Genomic DNA, 25,140 nt, shown 5'->3' with positions numbered 1-25,140 from the left:
TCTTTAAAGGCCATTTGGAAGTATTTAAATTCAGTCTGAAAATGACTACATGTACAAACTAAAAAAACTATTCATATTTTAGTGCCGTGAAGGCTAATAAGAAATACATCTTTGAGACCAGGCAGGAAATGAAATGATTTAAAAGTTTCTGGACCTGCCATTGTCCCATTCCAGTCCAGTAACAATCTTATTTGCCGTCGTAAAGTTAGTAGTTAAATTTGAAAATTTTCCTGTCGGGTCATCTACATCTTTCAACACATTCGACTGCAGATGTTTAATGACATCAGGGAACCAAATGGATAATCCGTAGTACCTGCAAAGACAAAGAAATGTGAGTTTGTAAAGGTGCCGACACCCTAGCGGCCATGACCATCTCCCTGTCATTTTCAGAGAGGTAGTGGTTTCTGGAGAAGCACTGCTGATTAGGACCCGCCCCCTGTAGCATTATGAACCATCAAACAGTAATCTCACTGGCCCCTCCTCATCACAAGTCTGCAACAATCACGCTAGAGGGATGGCCTGGGTTTCCCTGGAGAACCCCAGGTCTGTAATTCCTGAACCCTTCCTTTGGGAAGAGACATGCATAAGAACCCCATCCTACACCAGCACATGGCATCCTGGCCCTGATGTTCTTCTCATCCCCCTAGGCTGCACTGAAGAACCCCATCTCCTAGTCTGGAGCTACAAACTCCTGGGGTCTCCAGACTGTGAGGGCCCTTAAAGAATGACCTCTTTATTAATGGACAATCTTTCTTGGTTCCTACACTACTATGGTACTGCTAGCCTGGGGGCAGAGCCCACGCTCAAAGAAGTTCAAGGCTGGGAAAAAGGCCATTTAAGCTATTCATTGGAAAAGCCAGGTTACTGCCCACTTTCTGCCTCTTGCCTCTGGTGTGTTATCCTAACAGCTTACAGCTCAGTCATACTGCTGTGATCTTCATAACAGCAGCCGCTAACCACATGTGGCTACTGAGCAGTTAAATGTGACCAGTCTGAATGAGATGCGCCGTGAGTATGAAACACCAGATTTGAAAACTTATGGGAAAAAAATGTAAAATAAAGTTGTTAATCATTTCATATTGATTAAATGTCAGAATGATAATATTCTGGACAAAATGAGTGAAACAAAATGTTATTAAAATTTGTTTCACCTGTTTCCTTTTCCTTTTTTTCCCTTTAAGTGTGGCTGCCAGAACATTTAAAATGACACATGTGGCTGACATCATATTTTCACCTGACAATGTTGCTCTAAACCGGTGGTTCCCACCCAAAGCACGGTCCCTGGGCCAGCAGCATCAACATCACCAGGGAACTTGTTAGAAATGCAGACTCTCAGGCCTCATCCAGACCTGCTGAATCAGAAACTGTGGGATGGAGTCCTTCGTGTAACTCTTCTGATGCACACTCAAGTTTGAGAACCACTGCTCTAGCTTATCCCTAGTTACACTGAGCTACGCAGGGAAAGAAGTGGTTATGAGCATAACTTTTGCAGGTAGACATGCTAGGTTTGAATCCTGGCCTTGCCACTTACCAGCTGTGTGATCTTGGGCAAGTTATAAAAGCCTCAGTTATCACCCCATCTCTAATATCGGAATGATGATAGTACCCACCTTCCTGGGTAGTTGCTTGGATTAAATGGAATGCCAAGTACCTAGCACATAGTGAGTACTCAAAAGACGAAGTTTTTTTTTTTTTTTTAATAAATTTATTTATTTTATTTATTTATTTTTGGCTGCATTGGGTCTTTGTTGCTGTGTGCGGGCTTTCTCTAGTTGAGTCGAGCAGGGGCTACTCTTTGTTGCGGTGCACGGGCTTCTCATTGGGGTGGCTTCTCGTTGCGGAGCATGGGCTCTAGGCGCATGGGCTCAGTAGTTGTGGCGTGTGGGCGTCACTAGTTGTGGCACACAGGCTCAGTAGTTGTGGCTCACGGGCTCTAGAGCGCAGGCTCAGTAGTTGTGGTGCACGGGCTTAGTTGCTCCGCAACATGTGGGATCTTCCCGGACCAGGACTCGAACCTGTGTCCCCTGCATTGGCAGGCGGATTCTTAACAACTGCGCCACGAGGGAAGCCCCATAGTAGGCATTTAATACTCGTTAATTTTCAGCCCTCTCTTCCTTCATAGATCAATGTTTTTTTTAGAACTTGAGTGGGAGTTACTTTACATGTTCTAAGTCAACCGTGTCAATTTCGAAATAAGGAACTAAAACTTGGTAGTGTCCCCGAGTCACACAGCAGAACAACCCCTACCTTCCTGGTCTCTCCCTTTACTACAACTCACAGCACTGGGAAAGGCTGGTCATCTGCCATCACTCACTGGTTTTCATTTAGGGATGTTAAGACATGGAACTTGCAGCATAAATATTGGGCTCTACCAGAGCCTATTGACCTGAAAGTGTAGGGTATTATCTACCTGCTTTTAAAAAACAATAAATTAGGCAAAAATCGAGTTGTATACACATATTCTAAAGTGAGTATGTCAACCATTTGCAACTAAAATTCTGAAATGTTCTCCCTACCTCCTCTTTTCTTAGAACACATATATGGTGGTTTTATTCATTCGATGACAACTATTTATTGAGCACTTATTATGTGCCAGGGCCATATATCCGTGAGCAAAACAGTTTAAAATCCCTGTTCTCACAGAGCTTCCAGAGGAGGAAGACAGAGCTTTCTTTATTCTTTAAAGAATGGAAAAGCTTTTTGTCTATTAGAAGATGATAGAAGTTACGATGGGGACTAATAAAGCTGAGAAGGGGACCGGGAGTACTGAGGGGCTGCAGTTTTTAAAAAGGTGCTTTGGGAGGTATCACTGAGAAGGTGACACACCAGGAAAGACTCAAAGGAGGAGAGGAAATGAGCCAGGCCATGTCTGGGGGCAGGACTAAGGCCCGAGATGGAACATGTTCAAGAAAGTTCTGACACATTTGAGGAAGAGCAAAGAGGCCGGTGGGTTGGGGCCGCGCCAGAGAGGAGAGGAGGGTGGAGAAATCATGGGGGCAAACCATTCACGGGCTTATCAAACTTTCCAGACACTGTTGGTTTTGCCACCCCCGCTTTATGACAGCATAAATTAAATGACCGGGTGATAAAAACTGTAACTGCCAGCAAATGGAAAATGAAAAAAAAAATTCTTTCGTAGAGGTTAACAGCATCAAACAGTATAAGAAAAAGAGCAGCGTGGTTGGGAGTTACACTGTGGAAATTTAAAGATTTCACTCACCAAGAATTTAGGTATCACTTACCCAAAGGACAGCGTGAACCAAACAATCGTAAGCTTTATGGTATTGTTCTTGACTGGGTAGGTGAAACAGCTCATAAAAGTCAACCAAATCTGTGAAATATTAGAGAGTTAGTTTTCTTAGGCAGTTACCTAGTCAACCGCATTTCCCAACCCCCTCCAACAAATTATAAAAAATGTTGAGTTTTCTTTGGGCTGGAATCATTTGAACTTACAATGTAACAGCTAAAGGCTATAGGAAACCAAATTTTTGGTTTCTGGAATTTTTATTTATCAGCTTCCAATGGACAAAGTAACTCAAGACATCAGTGTACCCCATCACTGCCAGGACTCCTTGCCTAATACCTTCCCTCCCCAAAGAGGGAATGTCTTGGTAACCCCGCTAATCCCAAGGGGATCCTATTACCTGGTCCTACTCTAGGAATCGGGTGTCCTGGGCAGAAGGGGGAAGAACCCCATTCATGGGACAGATTCAGTCAATCCTGTTTCTGACTAACCTCAAGTACCAAGTTGGCCAGCAAGTCAGGACGGGCTTGTTACTTACCCCATACAGTTCTGTGCGGATCCGAACAAAACACCTCCTGTACCATGTTCCTGTGTCACTCTCGATTTCGATCAGCTCATCTATTTGTCTTGGAGTTTTGATTCTGTTTACCTGTAAGGAGCAACAGAGGGCAAAGTGTTGAGCTCTCTTCTCTGAAGTTGGCGGAGTCCAGGCTTACAATTTGTTTTTAAAGGAGTGAAAGCTGACTCCAGCAAAAAGGAAGCAGGTATTTGACACACAAGCAGGTATCCATACATATATAAGACCACTGGTGCAAGTACACAGACTCAAAAGAACTGAATAAAGAATGAACAGGGAAAAAAAAGAACAAATGGGAGGGAATACCATAAAGAAGAGGGGGAAGAGGAAGTAGTAATGGAATAATATGAAAACAAAATACCCTTCTCTGAATCACTAGTAAAAAGGCACACATTAGGGGGTTGGGGAGGGATGGATTGGGATTTTGGGATTAGTAGAAGCAAACTATTATATAGAGAATGGCTAAACAACAAGCTCCTACTGTATAGCACAGGGAACTATATTCAATATCCTGTGATAAACTGTAATGGAAAAGAATATGAAAAAGAATGAATATACATGTATAACTGAATCACTTTGCTGTACAGTAGAAAGTAACACAAGATTGTAAATCAACTGTACTTCAATAAAATAAATTTTTTTAAAAAGGCATACATTAGCAGATTAAACATCCAGATAGATTCACTTCTGGATTAAGAATTACTTTGCTTAGACTAAAATGATTGAACACACTTTTCTTTGGAATCTACTTATTTGATGAATTTGGCCCCTAAACATAGTTCTTAAAGCTTTCCCATCAAACTTCCATTCTTAGAGCATCCCTGTGACCCTTGCTTCCTTCTCCCACAGCCCCTGACACTGCCTGGTCAGCAAGTACCCACAGGTGACCATGAGGTGAGGTCCAGTGAATGAGCTTCAATTACAAGCCTCAACACGGACTCTTCAAGGTTAGAAGGGGAAGAAATGATGGAGGATCAGCCTGAAGCTGTATCCATGACTTAAACTAGCCTCCTTTTGCTAAGGAAAAGAACGAAGAGTCAGGAGAAGCAATGCTTCCAACACAGAGAATGAAGCCTGAAAAGAGAGAGAGAGAAAAAAAAAAAGCATGGTTCCTTTGAGGACCTGTCCCATCTGACCCCGTTAGTCAACATCTACTTGCTTTTGATACACCTGAGAGAGGACACAGGAATGTGTACACATGTTATCCCTGCCAGGGATAACTTCTGAACAGATCTTTCTGGAGAGTCTGCCAACATCCAAAGGAACGCTTCTATCATGAGACTCCAGGTGCCAAGACTGGCTTCTGACAGAGGTGATTTGGGGACCCTCGGTATCTTTCAAATTACACCAGGTGGGCAGTAGCCTCTTCATGGCTATGTAAACAAAGATGTCCATATTTAATGACAATAATGTCTGAGTTAATGTCTGGGGTTCCAAATAGAGTCAGCTCCAAATCATCCATGTAGGCATTATTTTGTGATATTCCAAAATTCCTTTTCTTAAATCACAGGGGTATTCTTCTTCTTCTTCTTCTTTTTTTTTTTTTTTGTATTGAATGAAAGATTCATTAAATTCTATAGTGCTTTACAATTTTCAAAAGTTTCACACAAATGATTTCATATAATACCATAATAACCCTTTTCTTTCTCCTACCCCTATACTGCTCCTCCTCCTTTAACTCTCCCCACTGGTAACCACTAGTTTGTTCTCTGTAGCTGTGAGTCTGTTTCTGTTTTGTTATATTCACTAGCTTGTTGTATTTTTTAGATTCCACATATAAGTGATATCATACAGTATTTGTCTTTCTCTGACTTATTTCACTTAGCATAATGCCCTCCAAGTCCATCCATGTTGCTGCAAATGGCAAAATTTCATTCTTTTTTTATGGCTGAGTAATATTCCATTATATATACATACCACATCTTCTTTATCCATTCATTTGTTGATGGACACTTAGGTTTCTTCCATACCTTGGCAATTGTAAATAATGCTGCTATAAACACTGGGGTGTATGTATCTTTTCAAATTAGTGTGTTTGGTTTTTTTGGATACATATCCAGTAGTGGAATTGCTGGATCATATGGTAGTTCTATTTTTAGTTTTTTGAGGTAACTCCATAATGTTTTCTACATCGGCTACACCAATTTACATTCCTACCAGCAGTGTACGAGGGTTCCCTTTTCTCCACATCCTCGCCAACATTTGTTATTTGTATTCTTTTTGATGATAGCCATTCTGACTTGACATATTACTTTTGGGAGGCTTCTTCTCCACTCATCAATGTTTCTGCATTCTTTCACTGGCACCCATGGGGAGCCAGGCCTGGCACTAGACCCTGGAGGTGCAAACATAAAACATCACACCGTCCAAGCAATTACCATACAAATTAGAAAGTACTCTAACAGAAATCTATATCAGATGGGAGAGACCTATTGTACAGAACACCCAAGTTGACCTGAGAGTGAGAGAAAAGCCTTCATGGACTGTGGAATTTGAGTTGGAGCTTATGGAAAAGTATGTCATTTGCCATGTGTGTCAACTACTTGAAGGGCATTCCAAGTGGGAGGAATATCATGTGTAAATGTCCAGAGGTGTGAGAGAAAAGAGTGTACTGGAAACTACATAGCATTTGCTATTCCTGAAGAATAGTGCAAGGGCAGAGGGCAGTGAGTAAGGAGGGCTGAACCAAATCAGTGGCAGGAAGGGTGGAAAGGTAAGAGACAATAATGAGAGATATTTAGGATGGAGGATAATAGGACACAGTGATTTCTTGGACATACTGGAGATAAAGGAAAGAAAGAAATAGGATAGTTTTCAGGGTTCTGGTCTGGGTGGTGCTGGTGGTACTTGCTGATAGAATTTTGGACAAGGAAGAGGTTTGGAAACTCTTAAGGTGAGAAGTTCAGATTTAGAAATTCAGAATTTGAAGGGCCTATGGTACATAGGAGTATGGCCACAAAGCCCTTCAACATGCACGTCTGGAGCTCAGGAGATTTGTCCATTAGTAGAGAGAGATCTAGGAAGTAGCTGAGATAAGCTAAGGAGAGTGAGTAGGGTTAAAAGGGAAGTTAGCTGCAAATAAAGCCCTGAAAAACAACATTTAAAGTAGGCACATAGGAAGAAAAGCTTAAAAAGGAGAGAAGGAAGGCATGTGAATTCACTGTATTGTATCAATAGATATAACAAGGCAAAAGACAAATGTGTCACGGTGGAATCATGTAATGACTTGGAAAGTTACATATAAATGACTTTGAGATTACCCATTCTTTTAGAGTGTTCCCACTTAACCTTTATACAGTAATATTAACGTGGATGACCATGAGTGAACTTGGTAACTCAGACCTTCTGGAAGAAAAAGCAGGTTAGCAGGGCAATGAGGCCCTACAGAGACACCTTCTCAGAAGTCTTGGATAAAGGGTTTATCCTCATCTAGCTGAGAAGGGTTAGGGACACTGAGTATCTAAATGACATCTCAAGATTCGTCTTGCCTTATGATCCTTTAATTTAAAAATATTCTTGGGGCTTCCCTGGTGACGCAGTGGTTAAGAATCCGCCTGCCAATGCAGGAGACACGGGGTCGAGCCCTGGTCCGGGAAGATCCCACATGTCATGGAGCAACTAAGCCCGTGAGCCACAACTACTGAGCCTGTGTTCTAGAGCCCACGAGGCACAACTACTGAAGCCCGCGCACCTAGAGCCCGTACTCTGCGACAAGAGAAGCCACCGCAATGAGAAGCCCGCGCACCGCAACAAAGAGTAGCCTCCTCTCACTACAACTAGAGAAAGCCTGCACGTAGCAACAAAGACCCAATGCAGCCAAAAAATAAATCAATAAAATAAATCAATTTAAAATAAATAAATAAATAAATTTATTAAAAAAAAATTCTTGGACTTCCCTGGTGGTTCAATGGTTAAGACTCCGCGCTTCCACTGCAGGGTGCGCGGGTTTGATCTCTGGTCTGGGAACTAAGATCCCGCATGCCTTGGGATTCGGCCAAAAAAAAAAATTCTTCCTTTATTGTTAATCTACTCAAAAGAAGGGCCTACTCAAAGGCTCCCAGGGCCTCAGTGGAGGACATCCATTATTGATCTTCATTTCTCCATTACACTGCAGAAAAAATTTTTATTAATTGAGAATCTGTGATAATTTGAACAGAGGCTAGACTGAAGTCTATCTTCACACTATGAAAAATCCATTTCCTATTAAAAAATGAAATGAATAAATAAGATTTCAGGGGACTGTTTAATCAGGAACTATTTTACTTATTTTAAGAACTATAATTGATATTATTTATAAGACACTGAAGATCTTGCTTATATCCCCTTTAAACCTATTTTAGACAAAACATTTTTTGTCTATGCTGCCTATATCAAAGGATTTAAAAACCACTGTTCTTTTTTATTTCGGTGGAGGTGCTGGGGAAAAAAACCATTGTTCTTTCCAAAAAATTCCATGCATCCAATTTTTTTTTTTTTGATATAGACATTGAAAAGTTTAATATTTTACTCAAAAATTTTCAGACGTCTTACAAATACCCAGAAGCTCTTCCTCTGGATGTCTGCCCTGAAATTGGTGTAAGTTAAAAGTGATATTCTTTTATTTAAAGGAATTCCTTTCTCTTCTCCCCTTGACCTGGTCTGCTCAAAGCAAGCAAGTTTCGGTAAAAATCAAAACTTCCATGCATCCAATTTTCATTAGTTTAGACTAGTTTTCCCGTTGAGAGTAAATTTTGTAACTAGAGGACGGAAGAACATTCCATGCAGAGGGAACAGCACATACACAGCAGCGCGGCAGGCATAGGGAAAACGGCAGGTATGAAAGACGAGCGGCTGGTGCGGCGAGAGAACCATTTACACCCAGGCCTTTTCAGAAAAGGTTTCCCGACCTCTGGTGTGGAGGATTCACTGAGAAGCAGTACTCACCGTGAAGACTTTCTCAGGCTGACCCCGTGCTCTCATGTTTGTGTCATGAATTAACTTCAGAATCATCCAGGCTTCATCATGTTTTCCAACCTAAGAAATATGAGTAGACAGTGAAGGGCCAGGAGGTGAAACACACACACTCCCTGATCTTCCAATGACCATGTGGTATTGTCAGATCCAGTTGGGTGTTAACGGTGCAAATGCATTTAGGTTCGTCCCGTTGGAACACACAGGCTACTTGGATATCCTTGAGTGCATCAGCAGCTCAAGGGATGTACCTCTAACTAGACGTAGCGCCTCTGGATAGTAAGGTTCATTTATAAAACAAGAAGCCACATTCTCTTGGTTGAGGGAAATGACTTGCTTGAGGAGGAACATTAGTGCTTTCTGGCCACGAGGCAGCTTTTTCACATGCTGGTTGTCGAAAGCATGACCCCATGAAACCAAACCCTCCGTGGTTCCGTAGTAGGAAGGAAAAATGTACCACCGAAGACGCAAACATACTTTCCTAGAATTGGAAGGGACTCGTTCCACTGTATGCGGTTTCTTTGCGTATTTGTAATGATGAGCGTTACCTCCAACAAGAACCGTGGGCTTTCAGGCATGAACGTGAGGGCCACCACTGAGGAGACACAGGGGAGGGCGCAGACGATGATGAACACACGCCAACTATGAAACTCGTAGGCGGACCCCATGTTGAAGCTCCATCCTGGAAAAGGAAGACAGGAGGGGTGAGGAGGGCCCTCTCCAGACTGCCTGCTGGGACAGCGAGGTCCCCACGTCACTGTGAGTGTCCACACCTCAAATTGATTCACAGTCAAATCTTACCACCCCCAGAAGAATGAGCTGATATGGGCATTAGCCACAGTGACCAGTTCAGCTTGAAGACGGCCAACAGCAGTGCTGGGAAGAAAAATGCTTGGAATCAAAGGGGTCTGCACCTACGGATGCGGTGTATTTCTGAACAACCAAACTCCAAAGGCCAAGGTAAATGACAGTGCTTTTTCCAGCAGACCCCTGGGCTGGGTATCTTCTGTCTGCTCCTCCAGATCACTCTGTACTCTTGTCTCTGCTATGTGCCAGGAAATGGCCCTCTATGGACCATACCAACTGGCCCCCTTGCCCACCAGCTTCCAGTTGGGTTTGAATAAAGGAAGCACCGGCAGGAGAACAGAGGGTGGCAGCAGGGTGCAGGATATTTATTCCCCTTGCTTCCCTTCTCCCCTCCTCCTGGCTGTGTGGAGGTTTGACAGTGGGTGTGCTCATTCCCTGGAAGCTTCTCGTGAAACCACAGCTCTTATCAGCTTCTGGCGATCCCTATCTCTCCCTGCCCTTTGAGGCATAAGTGGGTACAGGATGCCCTTCTGCTACTAGCTCCGAGGTACTTTATTATTCTGTACTGGTTTCTCTTAACTGTTCCCATGTAGCTCTTTTCAGCGACCCCCTCTGAGGGTGTCACTGGTTTCCTGCCAGCATGCTGACCAGTGCAATGATTAAGAACTGGCATTTGCCAACCCTTCCACACGCACATGCCATACACTAGATCAAGAGAATTTTAAATTTCTAAACAGTTTTTTATTATAATATAATGAAAACAAGCAAATGGGATACCGATGGAAATCTCTCAAGAACTAAAAGAAAACCAATATTTGAATGAATGTAAAATGGTTGAAAGCAAAATTCCACCATGATTCTAAAGGAGAAAGAATGAAGCATATCAAATCTAATTGGAAACAGAGAAGAGATTTATGGAGGCATAGATTAATTATGTGAGGCAAAATTCTAATTTTTGCAATGCTTGGTATTTAGAAGGCTGCTGTGAGCAAAAGTCAGATAGTCTACATTCCATCCCTGGGAGAGTAGTATAATCATTCACTGTTTGCACAGGAGCCAAGTGAGATTCTGGAGGTGACATGAGTTCCTCAAGGCCACACAGCTGAAGTTATACACCAAAATCTTCTCCACCGGGATTTGAGGCAGAATCTTATACCACACATGTCCGCATGTCTATGCTTACTCAAACACAGACTTTGTTGATAAATCATATAAACACCTACATCATATAAACATGCTACATCAATCTTAGATTCATAAGCATTTTCTGGGAATTCAATACCTGAGGACTATGTGGACTGCTAAATTAACTACAACGTAAACTTTAGGAGGGGATGTCTACTCTCAATGTTTTATGAAGCAGAAGTTCAAACGTCTCAAATATCCAAAACAGAGGAAATCATATGATGGAACTAAGAAAACATACCTTGTTCACTTCACATTTGATCTAAGAGCTTCATATAAAGGAATTCTTTTTTAAAAGTGCTGGAGCCGGGGCTTCCCTGGTGGCGCAGTGGTTGAGAATCTGCCTACCGATGCAGGGGACACGGGTTCGAGCCCTGGTCCGGGAAGATCCCACATGCCGCGGAGCAACTAGGCCCGTGAGCCACAACTACTGAGCCTGCGCGTCTGGAGCCTGTGCTCCGCAACAAGAGAGGCCGCGAGAGTGAACGGCCCGCGCACCGCGATGAAGAGTGGACCCCGCTCGCCGCAACTAGAGAAAGCCCTCGCACAGAAACGAAGACCCAACACAGCAAAAAATAAATTAAAAAAAAAAAAAAGTGCTGGAGGCAACAGAAGCTGATCCCCACCTACGTATCTGAGCTCATCTACTGCTGGTCCCCTCCTTCACTTGGTCCATCCCACCGACCTGCTTCAAGTTCTCTGAATACACAAAGCTTAGTTCCATTTTAGGGGCTTTGCCTTATTTCCTAGGAAGCCCAGCCATGCACTGAAAGGATGGAGGTTGTATGTCAGCCAGCCTTTCTATGAGTTTTGAAGTGAGAGGATTTTTCAGTATTTCTTGTCCTCAAAGGAGTCCCCTCGGGGTCTTTGCGTTTGACGTTTTCCCTGCCTGGAGTGCTCTGCCTGAGTATTTGCATACATGCATGCCTCCTTTATACTTTCCAGGTCTCAGTTTAAGGTCATCTCTTCAGAGAGGCCCGAACACCCAAGCCCACTCTTATCATCAAGACCTGCTTTATTGTCTCCACAGCACTTACTGCTGTCTAAAGCTGTGAATTCATTAATTTGTTTACTTGTTTACTGTCTATGCCTTTCCACACCATGAAAGCAGGAATTCTGCTTTTGTTACTCATCAATATAACCCCAGTGTCTATAGCAAGTCCTGGTCTATAGGAAGTGTTCTTTAAATGTTTGTTAAATGCACGCGCGCACACACACACACACACACACACACAAGCATATCCTTTTGTGTTTACATGTGTACATGAACATGTACAGAATCGCTGCAGGCTACTTCTGTTTTGACATTTTTTCTGAATCCACACTAAACAGCAAAACAACTTTGATTTACTTTTTCAAATTAAATTTGCAATTTGTATACAGTAAAATTTATTATTACTTTTTAAGTTACATTGTTCTATGAGTTTGATAAATGTACAGAGTCACGTAACCACCATCATAATCAGGATACAGACTGTTCCATCACCCCGAAACATTCCTTCCTGCTGCCCCTTTGGAGTCAACCCCTCCTCTATGCCTAACCCCTGGCAATCACTGGTCTGTTCTCTGTCTCTATAGTTTTGCCTTTTCCACAATGTCATATAAATGGATTTATATTGTACGCAGCTTTTAAAATCTGGCTTCTCACACTTCGCATAATGCATTCATGCAGACTGCTGCACATTTTAATAGTTTGCTCCTTTTCATTGCTGAGTAGCATTTCATTGTGTGGATATTTCATTTGTTTACCCACTCATCAGCTGAAGGACAGCTGGAATTTTTCCATTTTTAGGGGATTACAAATAAAGCTGTTATAAACACTTCAGACAGGTTTTTGTGTATCCCAAAGTTTTCCCTTTCTCTTGGGTAAATACCTAGGACTGGGTAAATTGAATCATTTAATAAGTATATGTTTAGCTTTATAAGAAACTGCAAACTATTTTCCACAGTGGCTGTACCATTTTGCCCCCCTACCACTAGTATATGAGAGCTCTAGCTTCTTCACACACTTCCCACCACCTTTTTGCCAGTTCTTTTTTTTTTTTTTTTTTGGTTAAATTTTGGCCTTCTATAGGTGTGTAGTGGTATCTCACCATGGTTTTAATTTGCACTTCCCTAATGCCTAGTGATACCTTAATTTACTTTCTGCTCATTCATTCATACTTTTTTTTTTTTTTAATTTTATTTATTTATTTATTTTTGGCTGTGTTGGTGGACCTTCGTTTCTGGGCGAGGGCTTTCTCTAGTTGTGGCAGGTGGGGGCCACTCTTCATCGCGGTGCGCGGGTCTCTCACTATCGCGGCCTCTCTTGTTGCGGAGCACAGGCTCCAGACGCGCAGGCTCAGTAGTTGTGGCTCACGGGCCCAGCCGCTCCGCGGCACGTGGGATCCTCCCAGACCAGGGCTCGAACCCGTGTCCCCTGCATTGGCAGGCAGACTCCCAACCACTGCGCCACCAGGGATTTATTGAGTGCCTCTCTGTGCCACAGTACTGAGATGTAGAGGCTAACACTTACTTTCCGCCCTCAAGGAGTTAAAGTACAGAAGAAGAGGCAGATGTGTTAACAGACATGATAAATAGTATGACTCATGCTAGAACAGGTTCTAAAGGAAGTGTAGAGGGAGTACAGAAGGGGTGGAGGTACCTATCCCAAGGAGTCTTCTCTTAAGAGCCCTTGATAAATTTCTTGTCTGATTCGGGTCCATGAAAACAAAGAGAGCAAATTCGTAAATTTCTAACATCCAAGTTTGAGATACAGTTCAAATCAGTACTAAAGAAGTAGAAGAGACCAGCCAGGACTGACTGTGCCATGCCTGGTCCCCAACTCTCTCCTACTATATTACAGCTGTTTGACTTTAAGAGAGAAAGGAGAGCCCTAGAGGCAGGAGGGAGTCCTAGAAAAGGAGTTCAACCCTACTCCCCTTTTAGGATATGCCCTGGGATGGGAGGGGCGCTACGGAGAGAGACTGATGGATGATATCCTGTGGCCTGAATGAGGGGTAGACACAGTGAGGGTCTTAAGAAATGACCCTGCAGATGCTTTGTAAAACTAAAATACCATTACCTAGATTAAAAATGAAGGATAAGAATGACAGAGTGAAACAACGACTGCCATAACTACTCGGAGGTGAATTCTCAGGACCCCTCCTCCCCAGCTCCATTTCAAGATGAGTTACATTTGCATTTGAGAGCGACACAAAGCCCAAACCACAAACATCAGGAAGTGGGGAGACATGAGCATGGAGTGAAGGACTAGAATGTGATACAAGCCACATGCAACTGGGAAAGCGGTTGTTGCTTTAGGATATTCACCCGCACTTAGTATAATGGATTCTCTTCTTTACGTTGGCACCATGCCTTTTTTGTCTTAAAAAAAAAAAAGATTCTTGCATAGACAGTGGTTCTAATTGTCCTTTGGGCGTTGTTTAAAGTACCCATTAAAATATCATACTGAGGGATTTATCTAAACATAATGTACATTCCAGGCAAGGAATGACCTCAATTAGGGTATTACAGAAAGCGGTGACTGCACAGCGCTCATCAGCGTGGCACTAATAAGAGTGTTATGTGTCTTGCATGATAATCAAGGCCATTTACCAGGCTCAAGCTGATGTGCTCTGAATGCAGAAACCAGATGCCTCCCCAGCTGCCTGACTGTCTGAAATCTTTCAAGGTGCCAAGGCAGAAGTGCGGGATGCACGGAGAAGAATGCTGGCTTTCATGTTCTTTTCTGGGCTCTGTCCCTGAAGCACTGGTGAATTGGCACCTCCTCTATTGATCTATATTTGATTGCTAGTTATATGATATTTTCAATGACCCGGTTCCTTGGTAAGAAGGCATATTTTAGGTACAAGACACAAATGTCCTGAAACAGTATTATTAATTAATATTAATAAAAAATAAATACTATAGGTGAGATCAGTTTTCAATAGCTAAAACATAAATCACCTATATTTATGTGTCAGTGGTCTTCACTCACAAGGCACATAGCCAACTAAAATTCTCTTTGGAAAAGTGGCTCCAAATCCATTTTCTCAAGTGGCCAACAAGCCTAGGAAGGGAACAATGATCAGATGAATTTCTGCTTTTATTCCCATAGAAATAAAATGTTATCCCCTCAACTTGTCACTGGCTTAAAATACAAATACTATCTAATCAGCATGAAACATTAATCCTCAGCTAGAAGCTCAGGTTGTCACACGTCTAGTATTATCTGTGGCTCCGTAAGATTTAACCAGGTGCAGCTGGACAGTCCTTGTGGCCAATATCAGCAGACATTTTTCACCTGCTTCTCATTTGTTAAAAAAAGGGGGGGGGGCTTCCCTGGTGGCGCAGTGGTTGAGAGTCTGCCTGCCAATGCAGGGGACACGGGTTCGAGCCCTGGTCTGGGAGGATCCCACATGCCGCGGAGCAACTAGGCCCGTGAGCCACAACTACTGAGCCTGCGCGTCTGGAGCCTGTGCTCCGCAACAAGAGAGGCCGCGATAGTGACAGGCCCGCGCACCGCGATGAAGAGTGGCCCCCGCTTGCTGCAACTGGAGAAAGCCCTCGCACAGAAACGAAGACCCAACACAGCCATAAATAGAAATAAATAAATTAAAAACAAATCATTAAAAAAAAAAAAGGGACTTTCCGAAGTCTTTAAAAAAAAAAAAAAAGGGGGGGGGGAAAGCAAGGGTGAAGAGAATAGGTAAATAAACTACGGTACAGCCATGCTATAGAAGACAGTATAACTATCGGCAAAAAAATGAGGTAGATTTTTCTGGACTGATTTGGAAACTGTCCAAGTTACATGCTCAGTGAGAAAAAAAACTCTTTTCAAACCAATGTAAATAGTAGTGATTTCATTTTTATATACACATAAACTATATAATTATATCTAGAAAACAAGTGGGAGGAAAAGATACTCAACTATTTTACGTGGTTATTCAAGGTAGGGAGTGGGAGCTATTAGGGGCCTTTCGCTTTGGCATTATTTAATTTTTGAGTTTTCTATCACCTTGTATTACTTTTTACTCAGAGGGGGAAAAAACCTTTTCAAAGAGTTGCAAGCCTTTGATTTTTCTGAAATGTAAGGTCTGATGGGAAAAGAGAGGAGATAAGGAAACTGGAATGATAACTGTGACAGTATTTACCATCCATACAATTTTCAGAACTAAACTAACGTTGTTAATTCTGACTCTGACGAATCTAAACCTTGACACTACAGGGCTCATTTATGGAGAGCAGTGAGGAAGTGCCTCGGTGTCTCTGGGTGGGAAAGAAAATGATATTCACAGATCTTTCATCTTTAAACCTGTATCTCTAGTCATAGTCTGATTTTGGATTCTCAGGCCAAGGCCAGTTGCATCTTGAGCGGTAATGGCACAAGCGCTATTGCCAACAGTGATACACAAAGAAATCACACACACACGGAGCTCGTGGGGATCTGCCTGCAGCACAAAATCATGCATTCAAGAAGTGAGAGCCAATTCAACTGGAATTACACACCCCAGGGAGAGGGTGCAACTAACTGTCGTAGTCATCTGTCTCTAAGAGCAGGCCTGGGCAACAAGCTGACCTTTCTTGCTGGTCTCTCTATTTCTGTTTCCAAGCTCTGGTTCTACCATTTGGAATGCACAGAGCCAGCAGTCAACAGCAGGAGGAAGTCACATTATGCTTCTGGTTCCTGATTCTGACTTGTGATCCTAACCACACTTTTGAAGAAGCACACTGCCTGGTGGCTTTTGAAACGCAGAAATTTATGGGCTTATTTTTCAGGGTGTATCTGCTGTGAGTGCTCCAAATATGAAAAGAAAGAATGAGACGGCCTTTCCAGAAAGAGTTCCTGGTAAAAGCAAGTAAGACTCATTCAAGCATGGTGCTTCCCAAGCTTCACTGACAGAAATGAGTCCAAGGGTTTGAAAAAAGCTGACAGCATAAAGTGTGTGTGTGTGTGTGTGTGTGAGAGAGAGAGAGAGAGAGAGAGAGATGTGTGTGTCTGTTTTAAACAAAGGTCCTTTGGAATTTTCTTTTGTAGACAGACAATAATATAGTACTAGTACTATGATAACGTAGGTCAAGGACTTCCCTGGTGGCGCAGTGGTTAAGAATCCGTCTGCCAATGAAGGGGACACGGGTTCGAGCCCTGGTCCGGGAAGATCCCACATGCTGTGGAGCAACTAAGCCTGTGCGCCACAACTACTGAGCCTGCGGTCTAGAGCCCGTGAGCCACAACTACTGAGCCCATGTGCCATAATTACTGAAGCCCACGCGCCTAGAGCCCATGCTTCCCAACAAGAGAAGCCACCACAATGAGAAGCCTGAGCACCACAAGGAAGAGTAGCCCCCGCTCGCCGCAACTAGAGGAAGACTGCACACAGCAACGAAGACCCAACGCAGCCAAAAAAGAAATAATAATAATAATAAATAATAATAATGTAGGTCAATTGAAATTTTATCAAAAATTTTTATATAAATATATATCACAATAGCCTATAGGATAGTCAAATTTTGACCATATACAAATGAAGCTTATAAATGCATATAAAGGCAGCTCATTACTCTGTAAATACACACTGAATATATTCATATTTATTACCTTATAGCACATATAGGCACGCATTAACTTTCCTTCTCTGTTTTATACACATAAAAGGAACTGTATATGTTTTGCAGACTTATATTAATATATAAAGTCTTACACAAGCTGATGTCCATGGACGAATAATAATAAATCAACTATGTTCATTTTGTGAACAGGCATCGTTTTAGGAAACTGAAAAGCAAACAAAAATAAATATTGGGAATTCTTACATTAGGTAGAAGGTTGGACTAATAGACTCTAAAGCCCTTTCTGGGGCTCAGGTTCTCTCTGATTCTAAGATCTTGTGCCTGGACCAGATGAAGCCACAGGAAAACCTCTCCTGAGTATAGATCCATGGTAAGAAATGGAATGCTTTCAAAATTGAACAGAACAAAACAAACTTCTAAACCACAGTTTGTACTGACACAAGTGCCCAAAGGTTGGTAGAGAACTTGTAGCAAAATGATACTTATTCTCCATATTAGCAAATCAGTCAATCTGCTTTCAAATCAGCTGTCCTTAAAAAACTATTTTTTTCTAAACAGTGCTCCAAACAACTTCGTGATCCCTATTCTATTCCAGACAAAGATTTCTCTTTGTTCTTTGCACATGGTGTCAGCAAGATTTTGCTCATGATCAATAAAAGCTCTCTCTTCATTTCCAGCAGATTTTTAATGACAGAGCACAGAAATGCTCATGGAATCCACTCTTAGGAGAAAGTTTTTCTCCCTAGGGTGGGGATGAGGAAGGGGCTGTAATATTTCCCGTGTTATGACAACAGAGGTCAGCCTGAGTGTTCTTTGTTGCTGGTGCCAAAGGTCACACTCATACATCTCCACTAACTGTTGACTTCTCTACCTGCTCCTGTTTTTCTAGCCCCATTTCTTGCCTTGTAGCCTCTGATCCAGAACAAATCGTTTAACGCTTGACAAGCGAAACAGCTGCTTAGCTCATGATTCAGGCCCAAAATGGCCCTTAGAGTTTTGTCATTTATGTCAAAAAAATTCCATTCTAACAGGCTAGGAAATGCATGTGATCACAATGACCTGGGAGCTCAAGGAAGGGGACATCACACCCTGCTTCCAGGATCAGTGGATGGAAATATGAGTCTGGAGAGGTCCACTCCATTAGCCCCATAGCCGGATATTGCTCACTTGTATCCAATTTAACCTCACCCAGGGAACAGACTTCTGATCATCTCAAGCTCCTGATGTCTGTGGTCATCGTATGCTTTGTGAAAGGCCCCAGCCCGGGTGGAGGTGCTCAACCTTCCTTCCTCACAGCCTTCCAGACCAGGAATGTGGAAGCCAGCCTCTACTCTCTTCCCTCCCTGTGTCTAGTCAATCACTGAGAAATATGATGCTATTTTCTGTATTTCTCCCAAACCTGTTCCTTTCTTTCCACCTCTGCTTTAGGCCAGGCAGAGGCCTCGTCCAGCTCACCCTAACAGGGCTGATGTGCAGCTGGCGCGGATCTGTAGGGCTGTGCCCACTCCTGCAATACTGAAGTATGTGTGTCATGGGTACTGCCCGGAGTCCTGAGCCTTGGATCTCCCCATGGTCCAGCAACAGAGGGGCTGCTTGACCAAGCAGGGGCCTCAGGACCTGGTTCCAGTGCTTTGGCTTTCTTCTCCTCTGACTGGGAAATGCCCTGTGGTTAAATGATTTTAATATCTCCTGTTTTTTCTTCTGGGAACAACGTGTGTTGATTTTATTAGGAATAGCTGATGTACAATATTATATGTTTCAGGTATACAACACAGTGATTCACAATTTTTAAAGGTTATATACTCCATTTATAGTTATTATAAAATATTGGCTGTGCTGTGCTATAAAATATATCCTTGCAGCTTATTTATTTTAGACATAGTGGTTTGTATCTCTTAATCTGCTTCCCTATCTTGCCCCTCCACCCTTCCCTCTGCCCACTGGTAACCGCTAGTTTGTTCTCTATATCTGTGAGTCTGTTTCTATTTTGTTATATTCACTAGTTTGTTTCATTTTTTAGATTCAACATATAATTGATTATAATATAGTATTTGCCTTTCTCTGACCTATTTCACTAAGCATAATACCCTCCAAATCCATTGTTGCAAATGGCAAAATTTCATTCTTTTCTTATGGCTCCATAGTATTCCATTGTGTACATATACCACATCTTCTACATCAATTCCTCTGTTGATGAACACTTAGGTTGCTTCCATATCTTGCCTATTGTAAATAATGATACTATGTGCATTGGGGTGCACGTACCTTTTTTTAAAAATATGTACAGGTGGCACATGGTGCCAATTTTGTTTGCAGATATTATAGTATTCCAAAGTTCACAAGTTACACCTTTGCCACAGCCTTGGCTAAATCTTGAACGAGCGCAGAACTCAGCTGTGCTAGAGTGCTGATCTTAGCATGCTCAGATGTGGCATACTTGTTCTTGATAGTCATGTGCTTTGTAAGCCCACGATTCACCATGACTATATTCTTAGCCAGGTGTTGCATAACAACAAGAAGGGATTGTTGACAGTGTATGACAGGTAATGCTGTAGAGTTGGTGTCCATTCACCATTATCAATAATTTTCAGTGCTAAGCAAAAAGCTCCCGCGGCAACCTGAGAAGGAGGAAAGTGCACCATATTGTAGTCCAACACAGTTCCAACAGATATTTGGCCAAAGTTTGTAGCTCAGCATCAACCTCTCCAATCTTAGATGTTCTCCGAAGGAAATGCAGGGGTAGAGGGTGACCCAGACTAAAATTTAAAGCTCTTAGAATCTTCATTTCCATCTGTCTGATTTGGTACTTAGTGTAAGTGTTGTCAGTCACAAAGGCAAAGTCACCAATTTCTGGAGGGTACATTTCCTCATATTTGCTTGCAATAAACATGCAGTGACACCAACCAGCTGCAGCATCTTCTTGGGCACACAATTATCCTGCATGAACTGATCAATAATGGAAACAGTCATGTACATGGTCTCCTGGAGTAACTGAATTTCATTTGAACCTGCACTAGCCAGTTAATTAGGATGGCTCTCATGTTTCCAGTGACTTCACAGCCCAGTAGGTATTTTGGTCTGACTGCTTGCTCTTCCTCAAGTTGTCTCAGATAAGCATAGATATCTTTTACATATTCACTACAAAGGTTTGGATCCGCTCCGTCTTCTGCATCCACATCATTCACTGCAAGAATTACATCAGAGAAAGCCTGGCACAGATACTCTTCTGCAGGGGCACAGCCAGATGTTTCCATGGGGTTTGGAGAGGGAGTATCAACCAAAATAGGCTCAGGGGGAAGTTTCTCTTCTTTAACAGGCTTGGCTTCTGGCTCTGGCTCCAGATCCAGCTCCGTTTGGGGCTCTGGCACAGGCACGGGAGCCTTTTCCAGAGGTTTTGGTAGATTTTAGCAATAACATTTCCAGGACCTTAAGTTTCTGCTTCCTTTTTCAGGGGCAGTTTGACCTGTGGCTGTTCACTGACTTTGTTGCCGATGTCTCCAAGAGCTGTTCTTGGCCTCAGCCCGGGCTTCGAGGCTGCAACAGTGGCCACAGACACACGCTTTGTGCCTGCCATACTGACCTTCACCTTATTTTCAGCATTAATTTTCGTGTTCTTCCTCTTTCCATCCGTCTGCACCCCAAACTCTCCCACCATTTTAGGGGCCCACCGACCGCCATCCTCCACCCAAATCTGTCCCGGTCCATTCCTGCCAGGGGAGCTCCAGCAGGCGAGATAGGGAGAGGAGACGCAGTGAGCCAGGAAAGCCGCGTTTGTTCACCGTCCCTAGCAGCTCACCCTGGTGATCCGGAGCGCCATGGCTTCCTCTGCACCAGGCAGCAGCTCAGTGGGGAGAAGCAGAGCACGGGAGCCCCTGACCAGCCGGGGACCTTGAACCCACTGCAGGCCAACAGCCATTCCCTCATGTACCTTTTTGAAGTAGTTGTTTTCGTTTTTTTCTTCAGATATATACCCAAGAGTGGAATTGCTGGGTCATATGGTGGTTCTATTTTCAGATTTCCTTCTTTTTTTTTTTTTTTTTAGTATTTATTTATTCATTTGTCTTCACTGGGTCTTAGTTGCGGCCAGCAGGCTCCTTAGTTGTGGCTCGCCAGCTCCTTAGTTGCACTACATGGGCTCCTTAGTTGCAGCACACGGGCTCCTTAGTTGTGGCATGCGAACTCTCAGTTGCGGCATGCATGTGGGATCTAGTTCCCTGACCAGGGGTCGAACCTGGGCCCCCTGCATTGGGAGCGTTGAGTCTTATCCACTGTGCCACCAGGGAAGTACTGTTTTCCACAGTGGCTGCACCAATCTACATTCCCACCAACAGTGTACAGTTCTCTCCACACCCTCGCCAGCATTTGTTATTTGAATACCACCTCTCTTTAACAGAGCCTCCAACCAGCTTCCAACCTGCCTAGTCTAATCTATCTTCCATGTACCTTCAAGAGATCTTTCCGTAAGAAAAACGGAATCACAAACTCACTTACTAGCTTGAAACGTTTTAGTGGTTCTCCACTGGCCCTTCAGGATAAAGCTCAGATTCTTTAGTGTGGCCACAGGGCCCTCCAAGACCTGGCTCCTGTCCATCTCTCCAGCCTCATTCCTCAGAAATCCCTCCTTCCAATCTTTGCTACCTGCTGTGCAACATGTTTGCATCTTTACCCTTCCCCATCCTTGTCAGTTTGGAGAACTCCTAAACTTCAGTCTTCTATTAACCCAGTAGAGAGGAACATCCTCTGTAAATTCTTCCAGACACATTAAAAAGTATTCACTTCCCCCACTGAGCTATCTTGGGATCCTGTGAATTCCCACAGCCCTTAGCATGGTGCCTGACACAGAGAAAAGCCGCAGAGGAGAGTGACCATTCATCGGCAAGTCTCTTCCTGGAGGGCAGGGGCCGTGTCTTATTCATCTTTAGTACAAAACGTGGCAAAGAGTAGTCACTCAACAAATGCTTATTTAGTTAATCAATAAATAACCTGTTCTTGGATTCCTTTAAAATCAGAGTACTTGCCTAATACCTTCAAAACTGACTTTTTGGAAATATATCATTATATTTCCTAATTTCCAAATATATGGAGTTTTGTTTTGGTAACTGATTTCTAGCTGAATTTCCTTGTGGTAGGAGATCATGCATGGTGGTATTTTGAAATATGTTGGAACTGCTTTACAATTTAAAAAAATTTTTTTTATTTCTTGGTCGCACCACATGGCATGTGGGATCTTAGTTCCCCAACCAGGGATCACACCCGCGACCCCGGCAGTGGAAATGCGGAGTCTTAACCACTGGACCACCAAGGAAGTCTTTACAATTTTTGTTTTTTTGTTTATTCCAGCTTTATTGATGTATGATGGACAATTTTAAAATATACATGTTTAAGGTGTGCAATGTGATGATTTGATATATATATAGCTTGTGAAATGATTACCATAATCAAGTTAATACACATATACATCAACCCACATTTAAGATCTACTCCACAAATTTCAAGTATACAATACAGAATTATTTATCTATTGTCACTATGACACACATAGAACTATAGTCATATTAGATCCCCAGAACTTATTCAACTTACAACTGAAAGTTTGTACACTTTGCCAATACTTCTTCATTTCCCCCAGTTTCTAATGTTATAGCTTGGCTTCCCTCTAGAGCAACGAGTGTATTTTCTCATGGACAGACTTAAGACTTCTCCCACACAAACTGGACTTCCTTTTGGAAAAGTAAAACTCTCAAGAGTTCATATACTAATATGTAACTCAAAGGGGCACTTCTTATGTCTTTAAAGCATGTTTCATACAGATTGTTTGAAGATAAAACATAGGAACCCAAATCAGTTCAATTGTTGGCAGAAACCCAGTTCACTCTTGCCCATCCTGATTTATGACCCTGTGTGAGACATACAAATGCTATTTCTCCTCACCCGCCCCCCCACCCCCTTTCCCTTTGTTTCAAAATGTCAGGCATCTACCCAGAGTTACATTTCACCTTTGCTCTCTGGAAAGGCTGATTGCTTGGGTCATTAATCTTGGCCCAGAAAGAAGGTCCTCACTGCTACCGACTGTGGAAATGATTGGTCCTGGTGCATCCCAGAGAATGGTTTTCTAGGGCTGTGGCGCCAGAAAAATCAAACCCAGAGTGACTGAGTCTGGGACAAGCGCAGCAGTTTTTCACTCAACGTCACCTTCTCTGGCTGCTACTTAAGAGAAATGGTGTAATAACTCAGGGAGCCCACGGTGACAGAGCACTAGATCACAGGCAGACTGCTGCCCCAGCAGAGCAGCTATAAAACCAGCTTTAACCGGAACGCTAGTACCAGCGCTTACAGATTCACACGTGGGCTCCCTTTCTCCTCATGATGGCGCACCCCACTCTGACTACAGTTGTGGTAAAGGACAGGAAGCCTTGAGCTTCCAACTGCAGCCTCCAGGCGGGATACGGATGAAGTGCATTCAAGGCCTGTAGCAGATTCCCAGAATATTTATGGTATACTCACCATGTGCCAGGTACCTCACGCACATCATCTTGTTTAATGCATCAACGATCCTGCTTTCCCTGCCATCCCGATCCCCCACCGCAGGGTGGCCAGATAAAGTCAGGTCACCAGTCATATTCGATCTAAAAATTTTTTAGTATAAGTATGTCCCATGCAGACTTCCCTGGTGGCACAGTGGTTAAGAATCCGCCTGCCAATGCAGGGGACATGGGTTCCAGCCCTGGTCCGGGAAGATCTCACATGCCGCGGAGCAACTAAGCCCGTGCGTCACAACTACTGAGCCTGCGCCCTAGAGCCCACGTGCCACAACTACTGAAGCCCGCGCGCCTAGAGCCCATGCTCCGCAACAAGACAAGCCACCGCAATGAGAAGCCCGCGCACCACAACGAAGAGTAGCCCCCGCTCACCGCAACTAGAGAAAGTCCGCACGCAGCAACGAAGACCCAACGCAGCCAAAAATAAATAAACTAAAAAGAAAAAAAAAAGTATGTCCCATGCACTATTTGGGGCATACTTACACTAAAAATTATTTGCTGTTTATCTGACATTCACTTTTTAAAAATTCAAGTCTAGTTGATTTACAATGTTGTGTTAGTTTCAGGTGTACAGCACAGTGATTCAGTTATACATAAATAGATATCTATTCTTTTTCAGATTCTTTTCCCTTATAGGTTATTACAAAATATTGAGTATAGTTCCCTGTGCTATACAGTAGGTCCTCGTTGGTTATCTATTTTATATTTAGTAGGATGTATAAGTTAATCCCAACCTCCTAATTTATCCCTTTCCCCCTTGGTAACCATAAGTTTGTTTTCTGTCTGTGGGTCTATAAAATTCATATTTAACTAGGCACCCTAGTTGCATTTTTATTTGCTAAATATGGTAATCATATCTTAGGAGACATTTGGCAATGTCTGGAGACGGTTTTGATTACCATGAGCTTGGGGGAGGAGGGTTACTACTGGCATCTAGTGGGCAGAGGCCAGGGATACTGCTAAATATTTTATAATGCACAGGACAGCTCTTCCACCCCCAAAGAATTATCCAGCCCAAACGTCAATAGTGCCCAGGATGAGATCCTGCTGTAAACTAGTCACCGCGCCCATCTGTGGCGCAAGTACTCAAAATTGATAGAGATAATAAGGATATTTTAAAACTCGTTTTCAGACAGAGGTTTGGAAACAGACTTCAGAAGACTTTAGATTTCATTCCTGTATGAATGCATTTTGTTTTTATGTTAGTTTTTGTTATTAAGTTTTAAGCTCTTTTGATTTTTTTTTTTTTGCTATGAAATTGATCTACAGGGGTTGCCATTTTTTTC

At 42.9% G+C, this 25,140-nt stretch overlaps 1 protein-coding gene and 1 pseudogene across 1 annotated transcript in view; both read right to left on the bottom strand.

Annotated features, from left to right (window-relative positions):
- SV2C (synaptic vesicle glycoprotein 2C) overlaps nt 1-25,140 on the bottom strand; it is a 243,105-nt gene that overhangs the window by 24,996 nt on the left and 192,969 nt on the right. The window contains exons 5-9 of the mRNA XM_007175894.2: nt 9,320-9,453; nt 8,745-8,834; nt 3,783-3,893; nt 3,243-3,331; nt 155-313 (exon numbers count right to left, since the gene is read on the bottom strand). Of these exons, the coding sequence (XP_007175956.1) occupies nt 155-313; nt 3,243-3,331; nt 3,783-3,893; nt 8,745-8,834; nt 9,320-9,453 (583 nt within the window). The remainder of the gene's footprint in view (nt 1-154; nt 314-3,242; nt 3,332-3,782; nt 3,894-8,744; nt 8,835-9,319; nt 9,454-25,140) is intronic.
- LOC103007542 (G2/mitotic-specific cyclin-B1-like) lies at nt 19,659-21,132 on the bottom strand (annotated as a pseudogene).

Source organism: Balaenoptera acutorostrata, chromosome 2 (assembly GCF_949987535.1).
Source record: "Balaenoptera acutorostrata chromosome 2, mBalAcu1.1, whole genome shotgun sequence".
In the NCBI taxonomy this organism is placed as follows: Eukaryota; Metazoa; Chordata; class Mammalia; order Artiodactyla; family Balaenopteridae; genus Balaenoptera; species Balaenoptera acutorostrata.
This window is presented reverse-complemented; position numbering and strand designations above follow the sequence as displayed.